The sequence below is a fragment of the Antechinus flavipes genome, chromosome 1, assembly GCF_016432865.1.
Source record: "Antechinus flavipes isolate AdamAnt ecotype Samford, QLD, Australia chromosome 1, AdamAnt_v2, whole genome shotgun sequence".
Classification (NCBI taxonomy): domain Eukaryota; kingdom Metazoa; phylum Chordata; class Mammalia; order Dasyuromorphia; family Dasyuridae; genus Antechinus; species Antechinus flavipes.
In genome coordinates, this window is record NC_067398.1 from 185,450,265 (window position 1) to 185,473,520 (window position 23,256).

At 33.2% G+C, this 23,256-nt stretch overlaps 1 protein-coding gene across 3 annotated transcripts; it reads right to left on the bottom strand.

Annotated features, from left to right (window-relative positions):
* Positions 1-750: 750 nt before the first annotated feature.
* Positions 751-22,876, bottom strand: LOC127559866 (carnitine O-palmitoyltransferase 2, mitochondrial-like). Of its 3 annotated transcripts, XM_051993970.1 has the most exons (5): positions 22,508-22,876; positions 20,906-20,986; positions 19,604-19,710; positions 14,230-15,528; positions 751-1,389 (listed from the first exon to the last, which is right to left on the bottom strand). In XM_051993970.1, the coding sequence occupies exons 1-5, from the start codon at positions 22,732-22,734 to the stop codon at positions 1,055-1,057; spliced, it is 2,049 nt and encodes a 682-aa protein (XP_051849930.1). In that variant the 5' UTR covers positions 22,735-22,876; the 3' UTR covers positions 751-1,054. The 3 variants fall into 3 exon arrangements, with proteins under 3 accessions (XP_051849930.1, XP_051849941.1, XP_051849949.1); XM_051993981.1 differs by lacking the exon at positions 19,604-19,710 and having other exon boundaries at positions 22,508-22,650; XM_051993989.1 differs by lacking the exons at positions 19,604-19,710; positions 20,906-20,986 and having other exon boundaries at positions 22,508-22,650.
* Positions 22,877-23,256: the final 380 nt, after the last annotated feature.

Below are 23,256 nucleotides of genomic sequence, written 5' to 3' on the forward strand. Positions count from 1 at the left end.
TTAAGAGGCACATCACCAAGATGGCCAAAGGGAAATTAATTTTTCAGGCACAGTAACTTTTCAAGTTTACCTACTAAGTCATAGAAACGCTGTAATCTCCAACAATGGAAGAAAAACCCATACTGATTAAATAATAGAATTGAATCATTATAATATATTTATATGAACAGAGCAAGACAATAGTAAACATTTGATATAGCCAAGTTTATTAAATGATACAAACTTGTTACTATACAATACCACGGTACTCGACTAAATAAATTTATATTCTGCCTTTCTTGCTCATGTCCTTCAATTGTCTACATGTATCTGCTGATGATATAGGAAATAATAGATGAAATGATAAATAATTGAGAGGTGATAAAAGTAAACGTGGATATCATCAAATCCAAATTGAGCATGCTAAACCAAACTGAAGAAATGATTTAAATATATATATATATATATATATATACATATATATGTATATATACATATATATATATATATTTCTTAGGCATTTATTTTTACCTGTGATAAGGTACCAATTTTGGAGAGAGCAATTAAAACTTTTCCAATCCAATTTTTTTAAAACTATCCTATTCTCAAAGGATATATCTTAGAGAAAAAATAATGTGAAGATAAAATAAAACATTTAAAAATAAAACCACAACTATACCAAAAATAAATTTCAGCATAGGAATGTTTGTTTAGAAGAACCATAGGCTTCCATGGAATTGTTGTAAAGTTAACAGAACAAGGACAATCTAGGACAAGATATTAGTTACATTTTATTTCACTGATTAAAAATCTCCAAGTCTTTTCTTATACATAGGATTATTAATTCTTGGGTTCCAAGAATTTTATTTTAATTGTTGCTTCCTAGACAGTGAATATTTTCAGGAATAAACATTCAAGGAAGGCCATATTCTCATATTAACTAATGCTATATAAACTGAAGGGGGAGAATATTATGTAAGATAACTCTTAAAGTAAAAAATACCATGTTAGCTATTTTTTATATTTCTATTTATGGACCAAGAAAATACTTTAGAAGTACACACTAATAGTTTCCTTAGTCAGTGTTAAGTGATCTCCCTTCAAAAACATCAAAAAAATCACTTAAACTACCTTCAAGATTAAATAGAAACTCATCTAAATCTTTTTCCATATATGAAGTAATGTTACATCCTAACCAGTAGTCATAGATATTATATCCAATTCCAAAGCCATCTGGTACAACTGGTCCAAATCCACCAAGGTAAACTGAAGGACTACTTAATGTACTGGTTGAAAGGATGTTGTGGTTAATGTACCGGTAGGCTGGGTCCTGGTAAAATTCAGGTATAGGGCCACCTCTGGATTCTGCAAGATACCTCAATGCGAACAAATGTCGATCAAATCCTTGTCCTAAATCAAAAAACAAAACACAAATATAGCAAATTAAATCACTTATTTTAAAATGAGTAATTACCTAGTCAATTTAAATGAGGCTGCAAAAAAAAAGTACCTATGATTGTCCTTAACTTAGTAATAATCAACTTTGAAGTTTCATAGAGAACTCATTATCTTGCCTTCAAAACAAATCTCTACTCTAAATCTTTTTATATCTGTTGAAGGACATAGTTATTCAAGTTAACCTCAACTAATTACTTTCTCCATATATAATGGTATGATATACCATTTCTACCTCTACAACATTTATTACATCGCAGTCCTTTTCTTCACTCAGTTACTATCCTAGGCCTTCATCACCTCTCACCTGGATTGTTTCCTAAGCCCACCTACCTGAAGTCTTTCCTCTCTTCAAACCATTCTCCATAATTGCCAAAATGATTATCCTAATGGAAGTGGATATCTTTGACAATGAGAAGATCCAATTCAATTCCAATTGATAGAAATTGGACAGAACCAGTTACACCAGAGAAAGAACACTGGGAAATGAATGTGGACTATTTTATTTTTCTTCCCAGATTATTTTTACTTTTCTGAATCCAATTTTTCTTGTGCAACAAGAGAACTGTACAGATGTGTACACATATATTATATTTAAGATATATTTTAACATTTATGAGATTACCTGCCATCTAAGGGAAGAGGTGCAGGGAGGGAAGGGAAAAGTTGGAACAGAAGTGATTGTAAGAGACAATGTTGAAAAATTACTCATGCATGTTCTGTTAATAAAAAGTTATAATAAAAAATAAAAATAAAAAAAGAAACTGGAAAAAAATGATTATCCTAAAACATAGATCACCTTCCTATTCAATAAGCCCCAGTAGCACACTATTGATTCCCTATATTAAAATGTTATTTTATCTTTCTCCCATCCATTTTAGTTTCTGCTTTATAATATGCATTATTATGAATGGTAAATGTATATAATTTTAAAATGATATATACATGGAAATAGAGTCAAGATGGCAGAGTAGCAGAAGTGAAACAAACTCCCTTTCAAAACTACTTTAAATAAAACTAGAAAATGCACTAGATAGAATCTTGATGGGAAAATCCAAGAGAAAGTTACAGTGAGTCATTTTTCCAGCTTAGGTTGACTTTAGGAGACTGACAAAGCAGTCTGTGCATACTGGAAATAGGGTCTGGCCAGGAGCCAACACTAACACTCAAGGAGAGATTCTATAGATAGGCAAAAAGTGGTACAGCCGCATACCAGAACAACAGGAAGAGGTGAAAACTGGCAGCTTTGTTGGCTACTATCTATTTCTAGGTCATAGATCCAGAAGGGACTAAGGAAAAATAAGGAACTGTTGTAGACCCTAGATAGTCTACAGAGAAAGGAGGAAATTCCGAAGCAGATAGTTCCAAATACATGCTCAAGGCACAAACCCAGAAAAAGAGAATGACTAAAATATTTATAAGGAAGGCCTTAAAGAAAAATACGGCTCATGCACAAACTCAAATAGAATTCCTATAAGAGACAAGACTTTTTTAAGTTTTCATATTTTTTAATCAATGAAATGAGGGAAAAATGGAAAAAGAAATTAAGAGCTATGGACGAAAGAAGAGGAAAAGGAATTAATAACTTGGCAAAAGTGATATAAAACCTTATCCAAGCAACAAACTCTGAAAATTTATATAATGGACTAAGTAAAAGTCAATATTCCATGAGGCAACAAAAATATTAAAATCAAAACTCTGAAAATATTTAAGAAAATGTAAGGGGAAATTAGAGGGAGAGTAAAGTAAGGAAGGGATTAGTCCTAAGTAAAATTGACTAAATATGTAAAAAAAAAAAAAATTACAGCTCTTTTTAGCCATGTCAAAGAATGAGAATCTGAGGGGTACCTCAGATTGGGAAACAAATGAACAAATTTTGGCATGTAAATGGCATGGAATACTATTGTGCTAAAAGAAATGGTTTTGAATTGATACAGAATGAACAGAAATAAGAAAATTTTTATAAAAAAATATTATTTTAAAAAACAATTTTTAAAGAATTACAAATTAATCAGGCCAATTCCAATAGACTTGTGATGGAGAGAGTCATGTGCATCCAGAATGAGGACTGTGGGGACTAAATGTGGATCACAACATGGTATTTTCACTTTTTTAGTTGTTTGCTTGCTTTTTGTTTGCTTTCTCATTTTTTTCCTTTTTGATCTGATTTTTCTTGTGCAGCATAACAATTGTGAAAATATGTAGAGAAGAATTACATATGTTTAACATATATTGTATTACTTGTTTTCTTGGGAAGGGTGTGAAGGGAGGGAGAAAAATTTTGGAACAAAAGTTTTTGCAAAAGTGAATGCTGAAAACTATCTTTGCATATATTTTGAAAATAAAAAGCTAGTGTTTTTTAAAAAATTAAGAAACTCTGATCAGTGAAATCACTAACCACAGTTCTAGATATGTATAATAAGACATGCTCATACAAAAGGTGAAAGACTCAGAATGCAGAATTGTGTGTATGTACATGTATATGAAATGTCCATTGTAGACATTTGTTTTGCTTAACTATATGTGTTTGTAACAGGGATTTAGGGCAGCTAGGTAGTTTTTTGGCATTATTACTATATACTTATATATTAAATATTTGTGTTATTATCCATTTTCTTAGACCCTGGACAAGTCATGTAACCCCCTCCCCCCAAAAATTGCCTTGTGACAGGTATTTTTTTCATTTTTAATTGGAGATGAAAGTTGGAGTGAAGTAGGAGAAGGCGGATCTTTGCTCATTGAAAAATTATATAAATGTAAATGTTTATATTTTATATATACATATATATTTAAATGATATATACATAGGACATATGCTCAAAATTTCAAAACTTTTTAATAGGAATTCATGATCAAATTAATTTAGATACTACTGGTCTTGTCAAATTGTCTTACTTGCTTCTCCCTTGTCACATTCACGTTTTTTCCATTTGGGGGCCTTTGGTCTCATACCAATCTTTATGCCTAGAACGCTCATCCCTTCCTCCAACTCCAACTTCTAAAATACTGCCCATTCTTCACGAACCAGGTCAATGCCATCCTCTCAAGAAAGTCTTGCTTGATCAACTCTTGAAAATGTTTTTTCTTGGAAATAGTGATCATAAATAATATTAACACTTACCCTAGATTGTTTTTTCTGCATTATTACTATATATTTATATAGTACATATTTGTATCATTATCCATTTTGCCATCACTTAATGATGGCAAAGACTGTGACTTAGAATTTTTAAAGTTAGAATAAATCTCAGGAGAACTCTACCAGAAATATGTTGGTTCAGCTACCTGTGGAGCACTTGAGAGACTGATTAGACATTTAAGACACCAAGGACATCCACTACATCCCAAACTATCACTAGTCATCTTGACTTTGACTTGCCATTGGACTTTGTTGAGTCACTGGCAAACTTCAAGATTGGTCTGATGAAAATAATGTGGAAATTCAGAAGCTGCTAAGTGAAAAAAAATGAGAATTATATAGGATTTATCAGCAGAATATTTCATCCTTATCAAAAGTAAATTGGAGGAACAGCTAGATGGAGCAATGATAGAGCACCAACCTTGGAGTCAGGAAAACTATTAAGTTCAAAGACAGTCTCGGACACTAACATTTCCTAGATATGTGATCCTGAGCAAGTCACTTAATCCCAATTGCCTTGCCAAAAAAAAAAAAAGTAAATTGCAATTGAAGCTCAGAGAGATGAAGGATTCTTAGTTTAATTTTTTTTAAATAGGTAATTTCAAGCTAATAGTTATAATCCAAAGTGTTTTTTTTTTTTTTCTATGATGCTCGGAAGGCTATTGATGGGCCAAAGACCTATGGTACATTTCAACAACACAGTATTGACGGAGCCACATTGATTAGTGATAAGGACATAATTGTGGAGAGATAGGCTGAATATTTCCAAAGTATTCTCAACAGACCATCATCAATCAATACTGAAGTCAATCCCTTTCTAGCTAAATTGAAGAGGTTTTAAATGCCATTGGACTCCTCTCAAATAGCAAAGCACCTAGTGCCCTCCTGCTTTGTTGACTTAAGAATTAATACCAAGAAAACACAGGCCAACACCACACCATCCATATATGGAACTATCAGTAACAACATATGAAAAACTCTGAATAACGTGAATAAATTCACCAATTTTGGCAATATACTTTTCAGGGATTTATGTATAGATGATGAGGTTCATGCACTCATTGCCAGAGCTAGCTCAGTGTTTGGGAGGTTCCAAAAGAAAGTGTGGGAGAGAAGAGTAATTAATATATTATAGACTGCCTACTAAATTTAAGGTTAATAGAACCATTAAGCTGACATCATTGTTATATGCCTATAAAACCTGGATAGTATCATGTCAAGAAATTGAATTGCCTCAATTTGAATTGGTTTAGTAAGATTCTGAAGCTCACCTAGCAAGATAAAGTCCTGGGAAAATGAAGTCCTTTTTCAAGTTAAAATGCCAAGCATTCAAACTCTACTTCAAAGAGTGCAATTCTACTAGGCTGACCATGTTTAGGCAAATACACATTTGCCTAAAAGACTATTTTTATGGACAACTCACAGAAGGCAATACTCACATGGAAGTCAGAAAAAGTGATACAAGGATACTCTCAATATTTTTCTGAAGAACTCTGTAACTGATTGTGCGAGAGATATTGATAAAGGAACCAAATGTTCATATGTACTATTTATGCCCAACCTGTTGTAAACTCTTCCAAGTTTGTATTTTCTGATCAGCCATACTCAGACACACCATACTTTGACCCCAATATAGTGTCACTTCGGTCCTCTTCAAGCATGAAGGATAATAGCTAACCAACCACCTGAAATATGACTCTCCTCTTCAATATTTCTGACAGGAAATGACACCAATTAAAAATAACCTTTTAATTATATTCTGTAAATCCTAATGCTTATATATCAAATTAGTCCAACTGAATTATGTTGTTCAAATCAGCATTTATTTGTAAGACATCTTATTAGATATTGGAAATCCAAAAGTAAAATAATTCAGACCAACGTTCTTTCAATACATAAGTGCTTAAAGTGTTCAAAGCACAATGCTAAAATAAATATAAAATGTGTAAAAGACATGATCCCTGTTCTGATAGAGATTGCAATCTATTGAAAATGAAAGGTATATCTCAGACCTGTGGAGGACGAAGGAATTTGTGACCAAATAAGAACTAGAGATCATTATTGATCATAAAATAGAAAATTTTGATTATATCAAATTGAAAAGCTTTTGTAAAAACAAAATTAATGCAGACAAGATTAGAAGGGAAACAATAAACTAGGAAAACATTTTTACAGTCAAAGTTCCGATAAAGGCCTCATTTCCAAAATATATAGAGAATTGACTCTAATTTATAAGAAATCAAGCCATTCTCCATTTGATAAATGGTGAAAGGATATGAACAGACAATTCTCATATGAAGAAATTGAAACTATTTCTAGCCATATGAAAAGATGCTCCCAATCATTATTAATCAGAGAAATGCAAATTAAGACAACTCTGAGATACCACTATACATCTGTCAGATTGGTTAGGATGACAGGAAAAGATAATGTTGAATGTTGGAGGAGATGTAGGAAAACTGGGACACTGATACATTGTTGGTGGAATTGTGAATACATCCAGCCATTCTGGAGAGCGATTTGGAACTATGCTCAAAAAGTTATCAAACTGTGCATACCCTTTGATCCAGCAGTGTTACTACTGGGCTTATATGCCAAAGAAATCTTAAAAGAAGGGAAAAGGACCTGTATGTGCAAAAATGTTTGTGGCAACCCTCTTTGTAATGGCCAGAAACTGGAAACTGAGTAGATACCCATCAATTGGAGAATGACTGAATAAATTGTGATATATGAATGTTCTGTTGAATGTAAGAAATGACCAGCAGGATGATTTCAGAAAGGCCTGGAGAAACTTACATGAACTGATTCTGAGTGAAATGAGCAGGACCAGGAGATCATTATATACTTCAACAACAATACTATATGATGATCAATTCAGATGGACGTGGCCCTCTTCAACAATGAGATGAACCTAATCCGTTCCAGTAGAGCAGTAATGAATTGAACCAGCTACACCCAGGGAAAGAACTCTGGGAGATGACTATGAACCACTACATAAAATTCCCAATCCCTCTATTTTTGTCCACCTGCATTTTTTCTCTCTTTCGCAGGCTAATTGTACAATATTTCAAAGTCCGATTCTTTTTGTGCAGCAAAATAACTGTTTGGACATGTATACATATATTGTATTTATTTTATACTATAACATATTTAACATGTATTGGTCAATTTGCCATCTGGAGGACAGGGTGGGGAGAAGAAGGGGAAAAGTTGGAATTGTCAATGCTGAAAAATTACCCATGCATAGATCTTGTAAATAAAAAGCTATAATTAAAAAAAAGCCATGACTGGCAGGGAAGAATAAGACATAAACATAAGACAACAATATGAAAACAGCTATCAAAAAAAAGCCTTGAAGAAAAATGCTATTCTCACCCAAATCCAACAAGAGTTAAAGAAATGAGTGGTAAAGGAAAAAAACTGGGGAAATAAATGAAAATGATATAAAGAAATTATGAAAAGAAAATTAACATCTTGGTTTAAAAAAAAGGTACACATACAAAAATACTGAAGAATTCCTTAAAAAGGAAAATTGACCAAACAGAAAAGGAGGTACAAAATCTCACTGAAGAAAATAATTCCTTAAAAATTAGAATTGGGCAGTCAGAAGTTAAAGACTTTATGAGATATCAAGAAACAACAAAACAAAAATCAAAATAATTAAAAAGAAAAAGAAAAAAGAAATATCTCATAGGAAAAAGAAATAACCTGCAAAACAGATCCAAGAAATATAGACTATCTGAAAACCATGACAAAAAAGCAAGCCTAGGAACCATATTTCAAGAAATTATCAAAGAAAATGCCCTAATTCTTTAGACCTAGAGGATAAAGTAGACAATGAAAGAATCCACAAATCACCTCCTAAAAGAAAACCCAAGTTAAAAACTAAGAAATAATTTAGCCAAATTCCAGACCTCCCAGATCAAAGAGAAAAAATACTTTGTGCATCCAGAAAGAAACAAGTCAAATATTATACACAGTCAAAATCACACAAAATTTAGTAGCTTCAACATTAATGGAGCAGAGAGTATGCAAGATGATATTCTGGAAGGCAAAAGAGCTAGAATTACAACCAAAAATCACCTATCCAGAAAAAGTGAATATTATCCTTCAAAAGAAAAATATTTCATGAAAAAAGAAGACTTTCAAGAATTCCTGATGAAAAGACTAGAGCTGAATAGAAAATTTGACATTCAAACATAAGATTCAAAAGAAACATAAAAAGTAAACATGAGGGGGCAGCTAGGCGGTGTCTTGGATAGAGAACCAGCCCTAAAGTCAGGAAGACTGGAGTTCAAATTTGACCTCAGACACTTCCTAGTTGTGTGATCTTTGGGCAAGTCACTTAACCCCAATTGCCTCAGCAAAAAAAGTAAACTTGAAAGCAATCATAATAGAGTTTATCATTATTAGAGATTTACACACTGAGAGAGTATGAGTCAATTATGTTAGGATGATCTAAAAAAAAAAATGAAAGGGTGAGAAAGAGGAAGTCATTGGGAGAAGGGGGAATGGAGAAAGTATAGAATGGGGAAAATTCTCTCATATAAAATGCATGCAAGAAAGAACTTTTACAATAGAGGAGAAAATGGGAAGAGAAGAAATTGGTTCAACTAAGGTAATATACACACATTCGGTTGTGTATTGTAACTTAAGAAAATTGCAGAGGACAGGGAGAAAAAAAGGAAGAAGGAAGAATAATAAAAGGGAGAGCAGATGAAGGAAGGCAGTGGTTAGAAACAAAATTGATTTCTGAAGAGAGACAGAAAAAGAAGAAAAAAGAAGAAAAGAGAAAAAAAGAGAAGAAAAGCAAGAAAATAAATACTTTCTAATCATAAAACAAAAGCAGACATCTGCAGAATGGATTAGAAATTCGAATTCAACAACATGTTATCTACAAGATATTATTAGAAAGACACACACATAGTGTTTAAAATGGGGAACAGAATTTAATATGCTTATAGGCAGGGGTAACAATCATGATCTCAGACAAAACAAAAGCAAAAATAGACCTAATTAGAGAAGTATAATAAGGGAAACGAAAAGTATAACATAAACAATAAAGTATTACCAAAACTTTACTTCAAGTTTTTTTGATAAAGGCTTCATATATACTGAGTTGAATTTATTAAAATAAGAGCCTTCCTCAACTGATAAATGGTCAAAGGATATAAACAGGCAGTTGTTAGAAGAAAAAAATTGAAGCTATATTCATGTGGGAAATGCTCTAAATCATTATTAGAGAAATGTAAATTAAAACAACTCTGAGGTATCACTATACACCTACCAGAAAAGGATGAAAGGATGAAAAAATAATAACTTCATTAATGAACTACTGATATAATAGTGAACTGATTCAACCATTTTGGATAACAATCTATCTGAACTATGCCTAAGGAGCTATAAATGTTAACCTGGCAATACCACTATTAGGATCAAAGAAAATGGAAAAGGATATATACATTAAAAATATTTATGGCAATTCTTTTTGTGGTAGCAAAGAATTGGAAATCAAAGGGATGCTCATTAGTTGGGGAATGGCTGAACAAAGTATAGCATATGCTTATGATAGAGTGCTACTCTGCTATAAAAAATGACAAGGGAAGTGATTGCAGAAAAATATGGTAAGACCCATATGAACTGATGTAAAAATGAAGTAAGAAACACATAACAGCAAGGTTGTAATAATGATCAACTGTGACATAATGACTCTGACCAATACAATGATCCAAAATGATTCCAAACGTCTCTTGATGAAAAAAACTGCTAGAGAACGAAATGAAGAACTGAATACAAATTGAAGTATAATTTTCTCCCTTTATATTTATTAATTTTGGGGGGAAATATGGCTGTTTTATATAATTTCATATGTAATTCTCAGTGGGTAATGGATGAAGAGAATTTGGAACTTAAAATTTAAAAATAATGTTGAAATTAATTTAAAACAGAATAAGGGAGACATGGGAAATGGTGAGGAGCATGTGGGTATGAAGTGATAAATGAATAAAAAGAAAGGATGATCGTTAGGGCAATCTGGTAAGAGTCAGAAAAGGAAATGATAAAGGGAACATATGGAGGGTTTAGTCTTGGAGTAAAGGAGAAAATGAGAGATAATGAGAAAATGTTCTGAGAGGCAGAAAAAGGAAAAAGAACTAACAGTTAATGACTTTTATTTTTCTAATGAAGTACAAAGAGCAGTTCTTAGTTGTGAGGGAAGAAGGAAACAATAGTACAAGAGACCAGAGAAAGATGGTTTAAATTGCTGATTGTAGAGAATGCAATAGAGAATGAATTAGAGGTGAGGACCCATTTGAGATTAGATACCATAAATTTGTAATGTAATCAGTCAACACAGTAGCTATTTTTCTATCTTCACTTCTAGCATCTGAATGAAAGTAGACAAGATAAGTAATGGAGGTAAGCCAGTATTGGTTTTAGGAAAGGCATGAATGACTCAGCAGTAGAGAATCATGTTGAGTTAAATTAGTTAAATCTGGAAAGTGAAATCAGAGGCAAAATCAGTGCCTGGAAAAGTACTAAGGAAGACATGGATTGAAAGTCACGGTGAGGATATAAAACAGAAGAAAAATGGGACACAGGGAAATGATTGATAGAATACTATGGTTGGTTCATGGAATTTCAGAGTTCTTGATCATGGAAATAGAACAATGACAAGATTTTCTGTATTAACAAATACTTTAAATTTGAAGTTATGAAACTTCCTTAAACTAAAAGAGATGGAGACCAAAGACCTATCCTAATGTTCCCAAATCAATTTCTTTCTAAATGTTTAAATTCTAGTGGAAAAATAACTATTGAGAACAGATCAAGAAGAGAAAACAAGAATAACTGGACTTCCTGAAACTAGATTAAAAAAACAACAACAACAACAATCTTGAGGAAAACTTCTGATCAAGGAGAAAATTTTATGAGCAACAAGAAAAAAACAATTTAAATACAGCAGAGTTACAATTAGAATCCCACAAAACTTAGCAGTGGCTACATTAAAAGATCACAGATCTTGAAACATTATATATTGAGGAGCAAAAGAGCTAGGATGGGGGCTAAAAATATCCCACCCAACAAATTTTAAGTATAATCCTAAATGGGAAAAAAAAGAATATTTAATGAATTGCCAGATTTTTAGGATTTTGTTACCCCCCAAATCTGAACTTAATAGAAAGGAGGAGCATAGAATGGGTGTGTGTGTAAGCTAATGGGAATGGGATAAAAAGGGAGGGGAAAGATGGGGGAAGAAGATAAAGGAGGAATCCTGGGTTAGAAAGATAGGTTAATTAATAGCAAAGCAAATTAGTGAGTAGAAATAAAACAGAGGAGTCAGTAGGGATAAGAAATAAGAGATACACACAAACATAACAATGCTCCAGAGTATATTGGTGTTAGGAAGAAAAAAAAAAGCAGTGTTAGTAATCATTAATCTCAAAGTTAAAACAAAAGTAGATTTAATCAAAAAATAAAAATAAGGAAACTACTCTATATGCCAGTCATATTAATCAATATTGTTTTAGACCATTTAAAATAATTAGATTATATATGGTTACAATATCGCTATGGTATAGGAAATGATGAATTGGTAGATTTAGACTTATGAAGGATATTTTACCCACTTTCAGAGAAACAGAAAACAAGTGTAGTACAGACCAATAGATATATATGAATATACATGTATGTATGTGTGTATATATATATATGTACATATATGTACCCACATATATGTACTTATATATATGAATGTGTGGTCATATTTATAAATATATATATTCTTCTTGGGGAAGATGGTGGGGAGAAAAGGGGGGAAAAGAATAAAGTAAAAAGTATACCACAAAGAACAAAAGAAACCTACAAGGAAGCAAAGAAAAGATAAGATAGCTTTGAACACAAACTGTGTAGTATTTATTACATAGGCTTAATTGCAATGGAAACTTATTGTCTCATATTTTTAATTCTCTCATGTTCTGTTGTGAACATGGTAAATTTTTTTCTTTTTCTATTTTGAAATAAAAAAGAAAAAAGCTATTTCTTCACTATTTCTTTCCTACTATCCCACTCAGTGTCAGAAAGAAATTTTAACAAATTGCCATTCAACATAAAGTTCAGAGGTAACAAAAATTTTTACTTAAAAATTTGATCATATACCTTAAGAGTTTCTGATGACTGAGACTTCTGAAAGGGGTCAAATTACTGTTATGCTTAAGAGTTCTAGCTTGTCATACAGGAAGTAAAACATATTCATGTAGAGCTTGATGATATACCCAACCAAACATAACAGAAAAATTCTCAATCTGTTCATATCACCTCATCAATCTAGCTAGAATCCTCTAGTTTTTTCTGTTTGTTGTATCTTGGGAATCCCTCATTTATGGTATAGTACCACGTTAAGGCTCAGCAAGGATAATGCTAGAATACCTGAGCTGTGGAAAATCTGTTATTTTTCAAAATACCTACTATATAAAAAACAACAAGAATCCTAAAACAAACAAAATATTTCCTACTTCCTTCCCCTAAACAATCTATCTGATGCTTATACTTACTTTTATGTCCTTTCTCTGTCTTGTATTCCTGGAACATTTTTTTAAAAAATCTTCTCCAAATCCCTCATTGCATTCAATTTTAAAAGTCTGAACTCCAAAAATAAACAGGACAATAAACTTCTGTCATACTCAAGATTTGTTTAGTATTTTGTTTCATAATGTATTTCCTTTATATCAACCTTGTAGAGTTTACATTTTTAATGACTTTTTTGGGTAAAATTAAGTGTATATTATTACAAAAATTTTAAAACTATACTTGAAATGGTTAAATAAGTATGCTTATATATTCTTTAATTTCTTGAGTTAATTTCTAAATTCAAGGTATAAAATTTAAATATTAATCCTCTTGTTTTAGAGATGAGAAAACATCACATGGAAGTTAAATGACTTGACTAGAGTTATAGAGCTATTGTGAAATAGATCAAATTGCCATCATATTCAAGAGTTCCAGCTGGTAATTCAGAAAGTAAAACATGTAGCAAAGACTTATCACTTCTATAGAATGTGGAGGTACAACTAAAAAAATTAAGAAAATCCTCAATCTGTTTATATTATCCCATGGATCTAGCTAGAACCCTGTACCTTGTCCATTTGTTGTGTTTCAGGAATCCCTCATTTATTTTATGTCACCACTTCGATGATAAATACTCTCAAAGTATTTTGGGCATCTAGATTTTCTAAAATCAATGTTCTTTTCACTTCAAGGAGGAAGAACCTTTTTCTTATTAAGCTAAAGTAATAGAAAGCGCAATAGGCTTGGTTTGTGTCCTGATTCTTGTATTTACTACATGAATTCATGAGCAAGTAAACTTTTCTGAACTTTGATTTTTTTCACCTGTAAAATGGGGATAATAATACTTATACTGCCTCTACACAGGATTGCCACAAATAAAGTGCTTTGTAAATGTGAAATTCTATATAAATTTTAGAAGGCTTCTTTTTGTCAGGAGTTAACAATACACTAAAATTTCACTTTGCAATCAATAATGTAAAAAATTCTAATGAAAATAATAAAAGTTTTAAGAAATGACTAATTTTGGACCACTGAAAAATGTTTACAATGCTGTTCTCATTATGAACATTTTAAGGTAGCATAAAACTAACCTAATGCAGCTTCCATTTGTAAAAACTTGTGGTATTTTGAACAGCTGTCAATTAGCTTTCTTAGCTCTTGTGCATTGTATTTTTTCCGGTCTCTGATAAATGCCTGAGCACATTGTTTCGTATAAATTGTTGCAGATCGAATAGTTTCTGTGCGACCGTGTTTAAAGCCAGCAGTACTACATGCCTCATATGTAGGAACAATTTTCCCAAAATGACGATAAGCAGCAATCTGACATGCAAGTTGAAATACAGCATCCGGACTCATTCTTTCTTGAATTAAGTATTTTTTCCCAAACTTCCTAAACTCAAGTGGTTTCACAGTCATTTTATGTATTTGCTTATCAAATTTTTGACGTGCAACAGTCACAGCTGACTGAATTGATTCGTTCATATGAAATTCCAGCTTTTCTACATTTGTAGAACATAATACAGCAGTACTTCTTGGTGTAACTGCCGGATGCTTTGTGCTGTCTGTATATACTTCATTAATAAAACGGAGAACAGCAATTCCATCTCCCCAAGAATGTTCAAAATTTATCCCTGCAGTTCCATCACCAGTGATAATTAAACTGAAAGATTTGTCAAACCAACGATTATAACCATATCCATGAAGCATACAGTGTGATAGATGGGTACTGTTTTGTACTATAAAACTATCTAAACACAAGCAGAATATTGCACTATCAATTTTGTACATGCTTTCTTCATTCCCAGCTTGCAGAAGCTGTTCTCTTACTGCTGCCCAGGTATTTCTGTTTTCAGTGGTCAAGTAGCCCAGTGGATACTCAGCTACTGTTTCCCCATCCTGTAAAATATTAATTAAATGTGCTTGTATTTCATATGGATGTAGAATATTTCCAATAGGATCCAATATGTCAAATACATAAAAATGTCCATTTCTCATCACTAGCAGATGGCGTGCAGCATGGTCTGAAAACAGTTCATCTTTATCTTGTTTAGGAACTCTGGAACTGTTAAAGAGATGAACGTACTGTGACATATCTAAAGGATAAGCTTCTGCAAAATATGCTCCATACCAAGATATCCAAGTTGGAAGAAGGCTAAGAAACCTTTTAAAGGCCTTACTCTTACTCCATTCAGGGTTAACATAATAAATGTCTGGCTCTAAGATATGACTCCTTAGAGAATTACAAAATTTTATTGCTGATACAGTCAGATTTGTTGCTCTCACAAGTTGGTTATTATATGATTCTTGTGGATCTCGTTTAAGTGTGATGAAAGGATTAAAGTTTAAAACAATAGGATCTCTTGAAGAAAGATACATATCAAGCCATGGACCTGCAAAAACAAAGAAACAAAACCAGATAAATAAAAGTCAGTGAAATAGTTTTTTTGTAACTAAGGTATAATTGTATTATATATGGTATATTTGCATAAAGCAACTAATATATCAAGGAAAAATTCAGTTCCAGTAAACTTTTATTTATTTGGCATTTATGGGAAGCAGGAATTCTCCAATAATAATAAAAAGAATTATTTATTTAGCGTCTTAAAGTTTGCAAATTACTTTATATACATTTTCTTCATTTGAATTTTCCAAAAAAAATTCTGAGGAAGGTAATGCAAATGTTGTCATTTTACAAAAAAGGAAAATTAGACTCACAGATAGTTAAGTGGGACTAACGGTCCCACAACTAATAAAGACAGAGCTGGAACTTGACACCAGATCTTCCTGGTTTTGAGGCCAATTCTCTAGACCACATTGGTTGTCATACTCTCTCTAACATGCTTCTAATTTTGTCAGCTGGGAAATTATATTATCAACTTTATTAAAATTATATTTAGACAAAATAGATAGACCTTTTCTACAAAATGGTGAATTTCTACTCACTCTCTGGAAACAAGTAAGGTAAGAAACAGTCCAGAAAAGCAATTTATTAATATTTTGAAAGCAACATATCTATTTGACAGCCACTATTTGATAAAATCCTTGTTAGCAGTTAAATATTAATTAGGCAGTTAAATATTAAGTTAGGAAGTTTCTGTAAAATTGTTTGGCTTCTATTAAGTTAATATTTGTGGTATGTGGAAAACATTTGTAACATTTAGCTATATAAAGCCAGAGACTTTCCATCATTATCTACAAGAATTTGAAATTGCCTTAAAAATATACAAAGTGATACTAACATATTAAAGACTTATAATTTCACTGGTATGATCATTTTCCTCCATTGACACAAAGTGCAACCCCTCTTTGAAATTTAATATTGTTTTCATTTTCTTGAGGCCTGCCTGCTTCTGAGCCTCTCTGGGCTAATCAAGGCTGGTTCACAATCCTCTAAAATGAAGCCTTTCTAGCATAGGACCTTTGGCACCAGTCTTTGAAAACTCAAGGTCATCCATACACCATAATAAGGAATTATAGTAATACTTTTAATGAACTAATTAGTAAACATCAAACTCATTTGTACTTGGAGAAAATAACATTAACATAAAATATCACCCTTTTCCAAAGTCCTATTCTAAGCCCTTATCATGGCATAGAGGTGACTCTGGGATCCCAAAGCAATGCTAACAGAATAAATTTTGGCCAATTTCAAGCTGTTTTGATGTGGAAGCCTGGGACGGTGTTTTGCCATGCAAAAAACAGCTTGATTATGAAATCCAGAGAGAATTTCTGAATTTCTTGAATATTGGCCACTAGGTGATTAATTTTTTTAGTCACAGTTAGTTCATGATTATTGGTTCCTGAGGGACAATAAGGTTACAATTTGCATCAGTAGAGAGAGATGACCTTTCACTGATGAAATTATAGCTCTTTTGAAGTGTGAAATGTCACTATTAAACATTTATTGTGCATCCACTAAATGAGCAGATTGGGTAGACAATCTAAGTAGAAATCAATTTCACAAATCTGACATTTATACCAAGCTATAATAATTTTTTTAAATCAATATTATTTATATTAGACATGATTGAAAGAACACTGAATTTTGATTTATGCAATCATCGATATTGATTGGAAGGGACTTTAGAGGCTGACAAATTACTGAACTTAAGAGTCAGACGCAAATTCAAAACCTTTCTTTGGACACTTGCCTGAACCTGAGATGCTTAGCCTTTCTGTGCCTCAGTTTCCTCATCTGTAAAATGTTGGAATCAATGCCCTCTAAAGTCCTTTCCAGTCCCTAAAATCTCCTGGGATCTATGCTCCTATGATATTTGCCAATCCTTTCATTGTGCAGATGAGAAACCTAAGCCCAGACTGGTGAAGTGACTTGCTCAGATCATATAAATGGTAAATGGAGGAGCTAGCTCCAAATTTATTACTTTTCTCCCTATACCACATTGCCTCATGTTCATATGATCTGAGTTTGAATCTTGCCTCTGCTTTGCACTTTCTCTGTGAATGTAGGTAAATCATTTCACTCTTTTTTCAGCTCAGTTTCCTCATTTGTAAATTGAGAAGGTTTAATTAAATTAAACAAATATTTATTAGACTAGATGACTTCTAAGGTCAAACAAAAAAGCATTTATTAAATACCTATTACATGCCAGGCACGTACTAGGTAGAGAAAGTTATTCTGCTCTATTGGAGGAGACAGCATGTACATATTTTAAAATTTATACAAATATATTCAAAATAAATATAATTTTGGCAAGGAAGGCACTAGCAGTTGGGGAGATTAGGAAAGGCCTCATCAGGAACTAGTATATAGCTCAACTTTGAAGGAAACTAGGAATTCTCAGGCAGAAGTGAAGAGAAAAGGTATTTTAAGGAAAGGGAACAGTATATACTTTATGATAAGGAGATTAAAGATCATTAGCAAGAAAGGAGGCCAGTCTAGTTCCAATGATCTTATGATAGAGAGAGCCATTTACACCCAGAAAAAGGACTGTGGGAATTGAGTGTGGATCACAACATAGCATTTTCACTTCTATTGTTGTTGTTTACTTGGATTTTATTTTCTTTCTCTTTTTTTCCTTCTTAATCTGATTTTTCTTGTGCAGCAAGATAATTAAATAAATATGTATGCCTATATTGGATTTACATATTTTTTTTACCATGTTTAACATGTATTGGATTACTTTTCATCTAGGGAGGGAGTAGGAAATGGGGGGGGGGGGATGGAACACAAGGTTTTGCAAGGATCAGTGTTGAAAAATTATCCTTGCATATGTTTTTTTTTTTAATCATATCTTTTTATTTACAAAACATATGCATGGGTGACTTTTTCAACATTGACCCTTGTAAAACCTTCAGTTTCAAATTTTCCCCTCCTGCCCCCATCCCCTCCCCTAGATGGCAGGTAGTAATACATGTTAAATATGTTAAATTATATTAAATCCAATATATGTATACATATTTATACAGTTATCTTGCTGAACAAGAAAAATCGGATCTAGAAAGAAAAGAAAAAAACAGAAGGAAAACAGAAATTCCTTGCATATGTTTTGAAAATAAAAAGCTTCAGTAAAAAATATATTTTTTTAAAGATTTAAAAAAAAAAGACAGCCAGTTAGGCCAAACACTACAATGCATGAAATGGGAGTAACGTATAAATATGTAAAGAATAGCTGAAAACAGGTTTTGAATGGCTTTAAATGTCAAACAGAGGAGTCTGTATTGTCACACCAACAGCTGTGGGAAGGAGAATGGGGGCAGGGAGAAGAAATAGAGGTTTGAAACAGGGAGACCAATAAGGAGCCTACTCTACTGTTCTAGGTGAAAATAAGAGTTTAAAAAAGAAGCAATGTGAGTGAAGGAAAGGATAAGAATGGAAAAGATGTAGAAATAAAAGCATGAAGGCTTGACAACAGATTCAATATTTGGGTTGAGAAAGGAAGGATTTGAGAGTGATTTGAAGGTTGCAAACCAAGGTTAACTGAAAAGATGAGAGAACTCTTGAGAAAAGTAGGTCCCTTTATTATTAAGTAATGAAGTACATAATTAGAAAAAATCCTAATTTCAATGTGAGCTTTGAAAATCAATACCAAAAAAAAGTATTTTTCTCCCTCAGTAATGAATTAGTTTGTATGAAGAGTTGAACTTCATTTCCAAAAGGTTACTTTTACCTAATTAAGATTTGCTAAAAATCAAGTTCCTTCATCTTTGGATAAAAGTTTCCACTTCATTTTACAAAAAAGGAGGATGTAAAATGAAGAAAACAAAAATTCCCATTTAAAAAAATGTTCTAGATAAATTACTACAAAGAATAAAATGCAACATTGTAACAGAAACAAATTAAGGAAGTAGTAAAATAATAATTACATTTTTCAATAAAGTCATTCCAGCAATAAGCTAATTAACACATAGGTTTCCTGAAGTATCTAGAATTGAAATAGCTACTGCAGAAAACAGAATTTAAAAATTAAAGTATAATGCCTAATATTTTTAAAAGGATAAACAAACCTGATATGTAGCTTGTATGAAAGTTCTTTTTATCAAGCTCAATAAGATTTCTATGTAAGTCTTTTCCAACTCCATTTTTAAAAGTCATTGCAAGTTTTTCAGTGTTTCTACAGTTTATAAAAGAAAAAAGTTAATACTACATAATGTAACTTAATTTTTAAATTGTTCATTATGTATTCATCTCAACATCTACATTTGCACTTTTAGAATTTCCATTTCTTTAAACTCTCTTTTGCCTCAAAATCTAATAAAAAATTTCACATGGCTTTTGATTTTTTGTTATCAGACTTAAAGACCAAGATGAAAGGTAAGGAAACAAAATATAATTTTAAAAGCTCATTAGAAATTATTAGAAGGGATAGTTATTAGCTTAAAATATCTCTGTTAAAGAGAAATTCTATAATTTTGCTACTTTGCCCTTTGCCACTACCATACATATTTTATCTAGTTCCTATGGCTATGTCTGAGTAAAGTATTACTCAATTTTTAAACATTTTGTTTCCCTAAATTGTTATATTCGCTGCAGGAATAGCTTACTTCACAATTAATTTGAAAATTTATTTGAAAAAAAAAATTCACTATCTTAGCAGCCAAACCTAGGTTCTAAATACTACTCCTGTCATTGGCCAATTAATCTTTGCCAACAACTTTTTATTTCATCCTAACTAAAATGAGATAGTTTTGACAGTCTCTAAATTTCCTACCACCTCTAAATTCTGATCTCTAACATTGGCTTGAGGAAAATATTTTGTAATTATGGGAACATTTTAACAGCTAAGTTAACAAGAGCAAAAATATATTCAGCTCTTATTTTGTCTTAACTGAATGAACTATCTAGTGTTAAATCTTCCTATAAAGCAAATAAGTGTCCATAAAGCAAATTTCTTTTTCTATGCAGCCTGAATAGATATATGGTGCTAGCAGGGCTCAAATAACAAGGTCACCAAAGCACTACTGGAAACTTGTTTCTTTTTGTTGTCAATGCTGCTTTCTCCTTAGCATGCTTTGAGTTTCTCAAGGTCAGAACTTTTTATCTTGTGAATTTCTGATTAATGCCTACAGCAGTACAATAAAGCCAGAGGGCCTATAAGTGTGAATTGAGGATTACAATGATTTATTCAGCTTTATAATATTCTACCTTCCATTAAGAGAAGAGATATGGAAAATTAAATAACACCAAGAAAATTATTCATATAAAAGATTTTGCTTATTTGCTGACTTTAGCCTTTGAAGAACTTATGAGGAATTTATACATTTGTCATTAAAATAGAAAACTTTTCTATCACATTTCAGTGATCCAACCTGTATTCATTATCTCCCAGAAGAGGTTTCTGAGCAGCCATATATCTTTTGATGGAATCCTCCAACTCTGGAATTGGTAATCTGGAATTGTGTGATTTTAAGAAAAGCAAATTCAGTATGTTTAGGTATTGAGACAAAATTTTATGTCAATCGCTTCATAATTTGGGGGAAGGGAGACCTTTAGAATTCACACATTTCACTCCATAGTTATGTATTGCTACACTATGAAGCCAAAGTACAACTGTTCAGTAAGGAAACTAATTCTCACATAATGATATGGAAACATTTTCCACACTTATAACCAGACCTTCTATTACCAATTGCATATAACATAGAGAAAAGGTTTGAATCCAACTGGAAAGCAAGTATTAATCCATAAATCTTGCCACCTAACAAAATAAAGCATAGGAGTAATCAACAATCAGGTACTACAATTTATACAGAGATGAAACAGTGAACTGGGAAAGCAGTGTTTCATTATAAATTAGGACAGAAATAATAGGAAAGAAATGGTGCTATAAAGATGAAAAGTTTTCTTTTGGAGAGAAGAGAAATATGAGAATGATGATCTCAGATACAAAAGTTCTGAAAAAAATTAAACTGATACCTCCAAAGGTTTGTAATACTAATAAATTTGCTATGTTTTGGGGTTCTATCCATAGTACTGAATAAATCTCCCAACTTCTGCAAGGATTATAAATAAAAGCCAATAAAAATTATTTAATGCCAATGTGCATATGTCTAAGGCTAATCTCTATGGAGATAAGAACACAAGAGTGGTCAGCAATTAGAAACTACACAGTTCAAACTGATGGAACAATAAAATGAGAAAGAAGTGCTTCATTAGAAAGACAAAAAATAACATTGGTAAGAAATGGTATGGTAAAAGAGAAAAATGTTTTGTAGAGTCTTTTTTACCCCTTAGGGGTGGAGAGAAAGATGAGAATTATGATCCATGATATCTGAAAAAATTCTTTGCAAAAGAATTTGCAAAAATTCTATTTGCAATGCTTTGTAGATGTGTTTTTCTTTGTTCTTAAGTCTTTCCCAACTTTGGCAGGAATGTCACATGATGAATTATGAATAAAAATGACAAAAAGATTACACACATAAGATCAATCTGTGCATAAACCACATACATATCACATATACATGTATGCCTAAGGCTAATTTTGGCAAAATGTTTGTGAATTGCTGAGATTTTTTTAAAAATAGGCCCATTTTGGGGGAGCAAATATTGTTCCATATTGTCTGCAGGCTGCGCTCTTTTCCGCTCAGCAGTAATTTACATTAAACGCCATCTGTTTTTCCATTGTGCTTATTTTGCCTCTCCCATCCCTAAAATCATCCTCAGGTTTAATATCTGGACGCGGCCCGATTCTTTTCTCTTTCTTCTTGCATTTCATTTCCTGCAGTCCCTTCAAATATTTAACTAAAAGGCTCCTCTGCCTCCTTGGCCACATTCCCAGCCCGTCAGTCCGTGCGTCTGTCCGTCTGTCCATCGGTCGGAGGTTGCTTTCCACCGCCATGCTGGGGGTCTCTCGGATTCTCGAAGTCTTCATTCTCTTCCAGGAGTGAGGGGGGTGGGGAGAGGGTCCTCACCTGGGTAGGCTAGGCTGGAAGTGCAGAGTGGGGATGACGCTGCGGTGCACATAGTGGTGGTCCAGGTCCCAGGTGGAGGGTACGAGAGCGTGCTCCGTGGACCGCCAGTAGTAGCGCGCGGCGTCCGCCCCGCCCCCCCTCACTCTCGGTGACCACACCCTCCACCAGCCCCCCCGGGGTGACCGAGACCGCCAGCAGCGTGCCCCTGGGCCTTTCAAGCACAGCATCTTGCAGCGGAGGCAGCTAGCGACTCCCACTTCGGCAGGGGCGGGCCCCAAGCCCAGAGATGGACGCTAGCTGCCGGCAGGCCGCGCTTGGCCACAGCGCTGCTGGCGGGACAGTTGGACTACCCGAGTTCCTGCTCGCCTCGGTAGGGGAACCTCGGGGACTCCGGCGCATGCTTGAGAGCGCAGGCGCAATTGGGACGGGCGGGGGCAGTGGCGGGAGCGGGGCGGAGGAAGGTGTTGAGAAAGGAAGGGAGCGAGGAAGGGGAGGGAGTGCCACCTGGTCTGTACGTATAGTGCCACAGACTACGTGTAATCTGTACATATATATGCACGCTCATTGTGTGTGTGTTTGGAGCAGAGAGTACATAAGGGTAAACTAGAACGGTGTACCTAACGGATGCTGACTGGTAAGGTCTAGCTGATCTTGTGGGGTAGACAACCTTACGCGTGTATGGGTAATTACCTATGTAGGATCCAGGTGACCTTTTTAGAAACTCAGAAAACTGGCATACACTTAAAATT

What these genes read in the sequence shown, in the direction of transcription:
- LOC127559866 (XM_051993970.1), bottom strand. Translation starts at nt 22,734, where the DNA reads ATGCTGTGCTTGAAAGGCCCAGGGGCACGCTGCTGGCGGTCTCGGTCA. An exon ending in CTGGGAGATAATGAATACAG is followed by an intron (nt 19,711 to 20,905) that starts GTTGGATCACTG and finishes TATAAACTGTAG; the next exon opens with AAACACTGAAAAACTTGCAA. An exon ending in ACAAATGGAAGCTGCATTAG is followed by an intron (nt 1,390 to 14,229) that starts GTTAGTTTTATG and finishes TTTTTGATTTAG; the next exon opens with GACAAGGATTTGATCGACAT.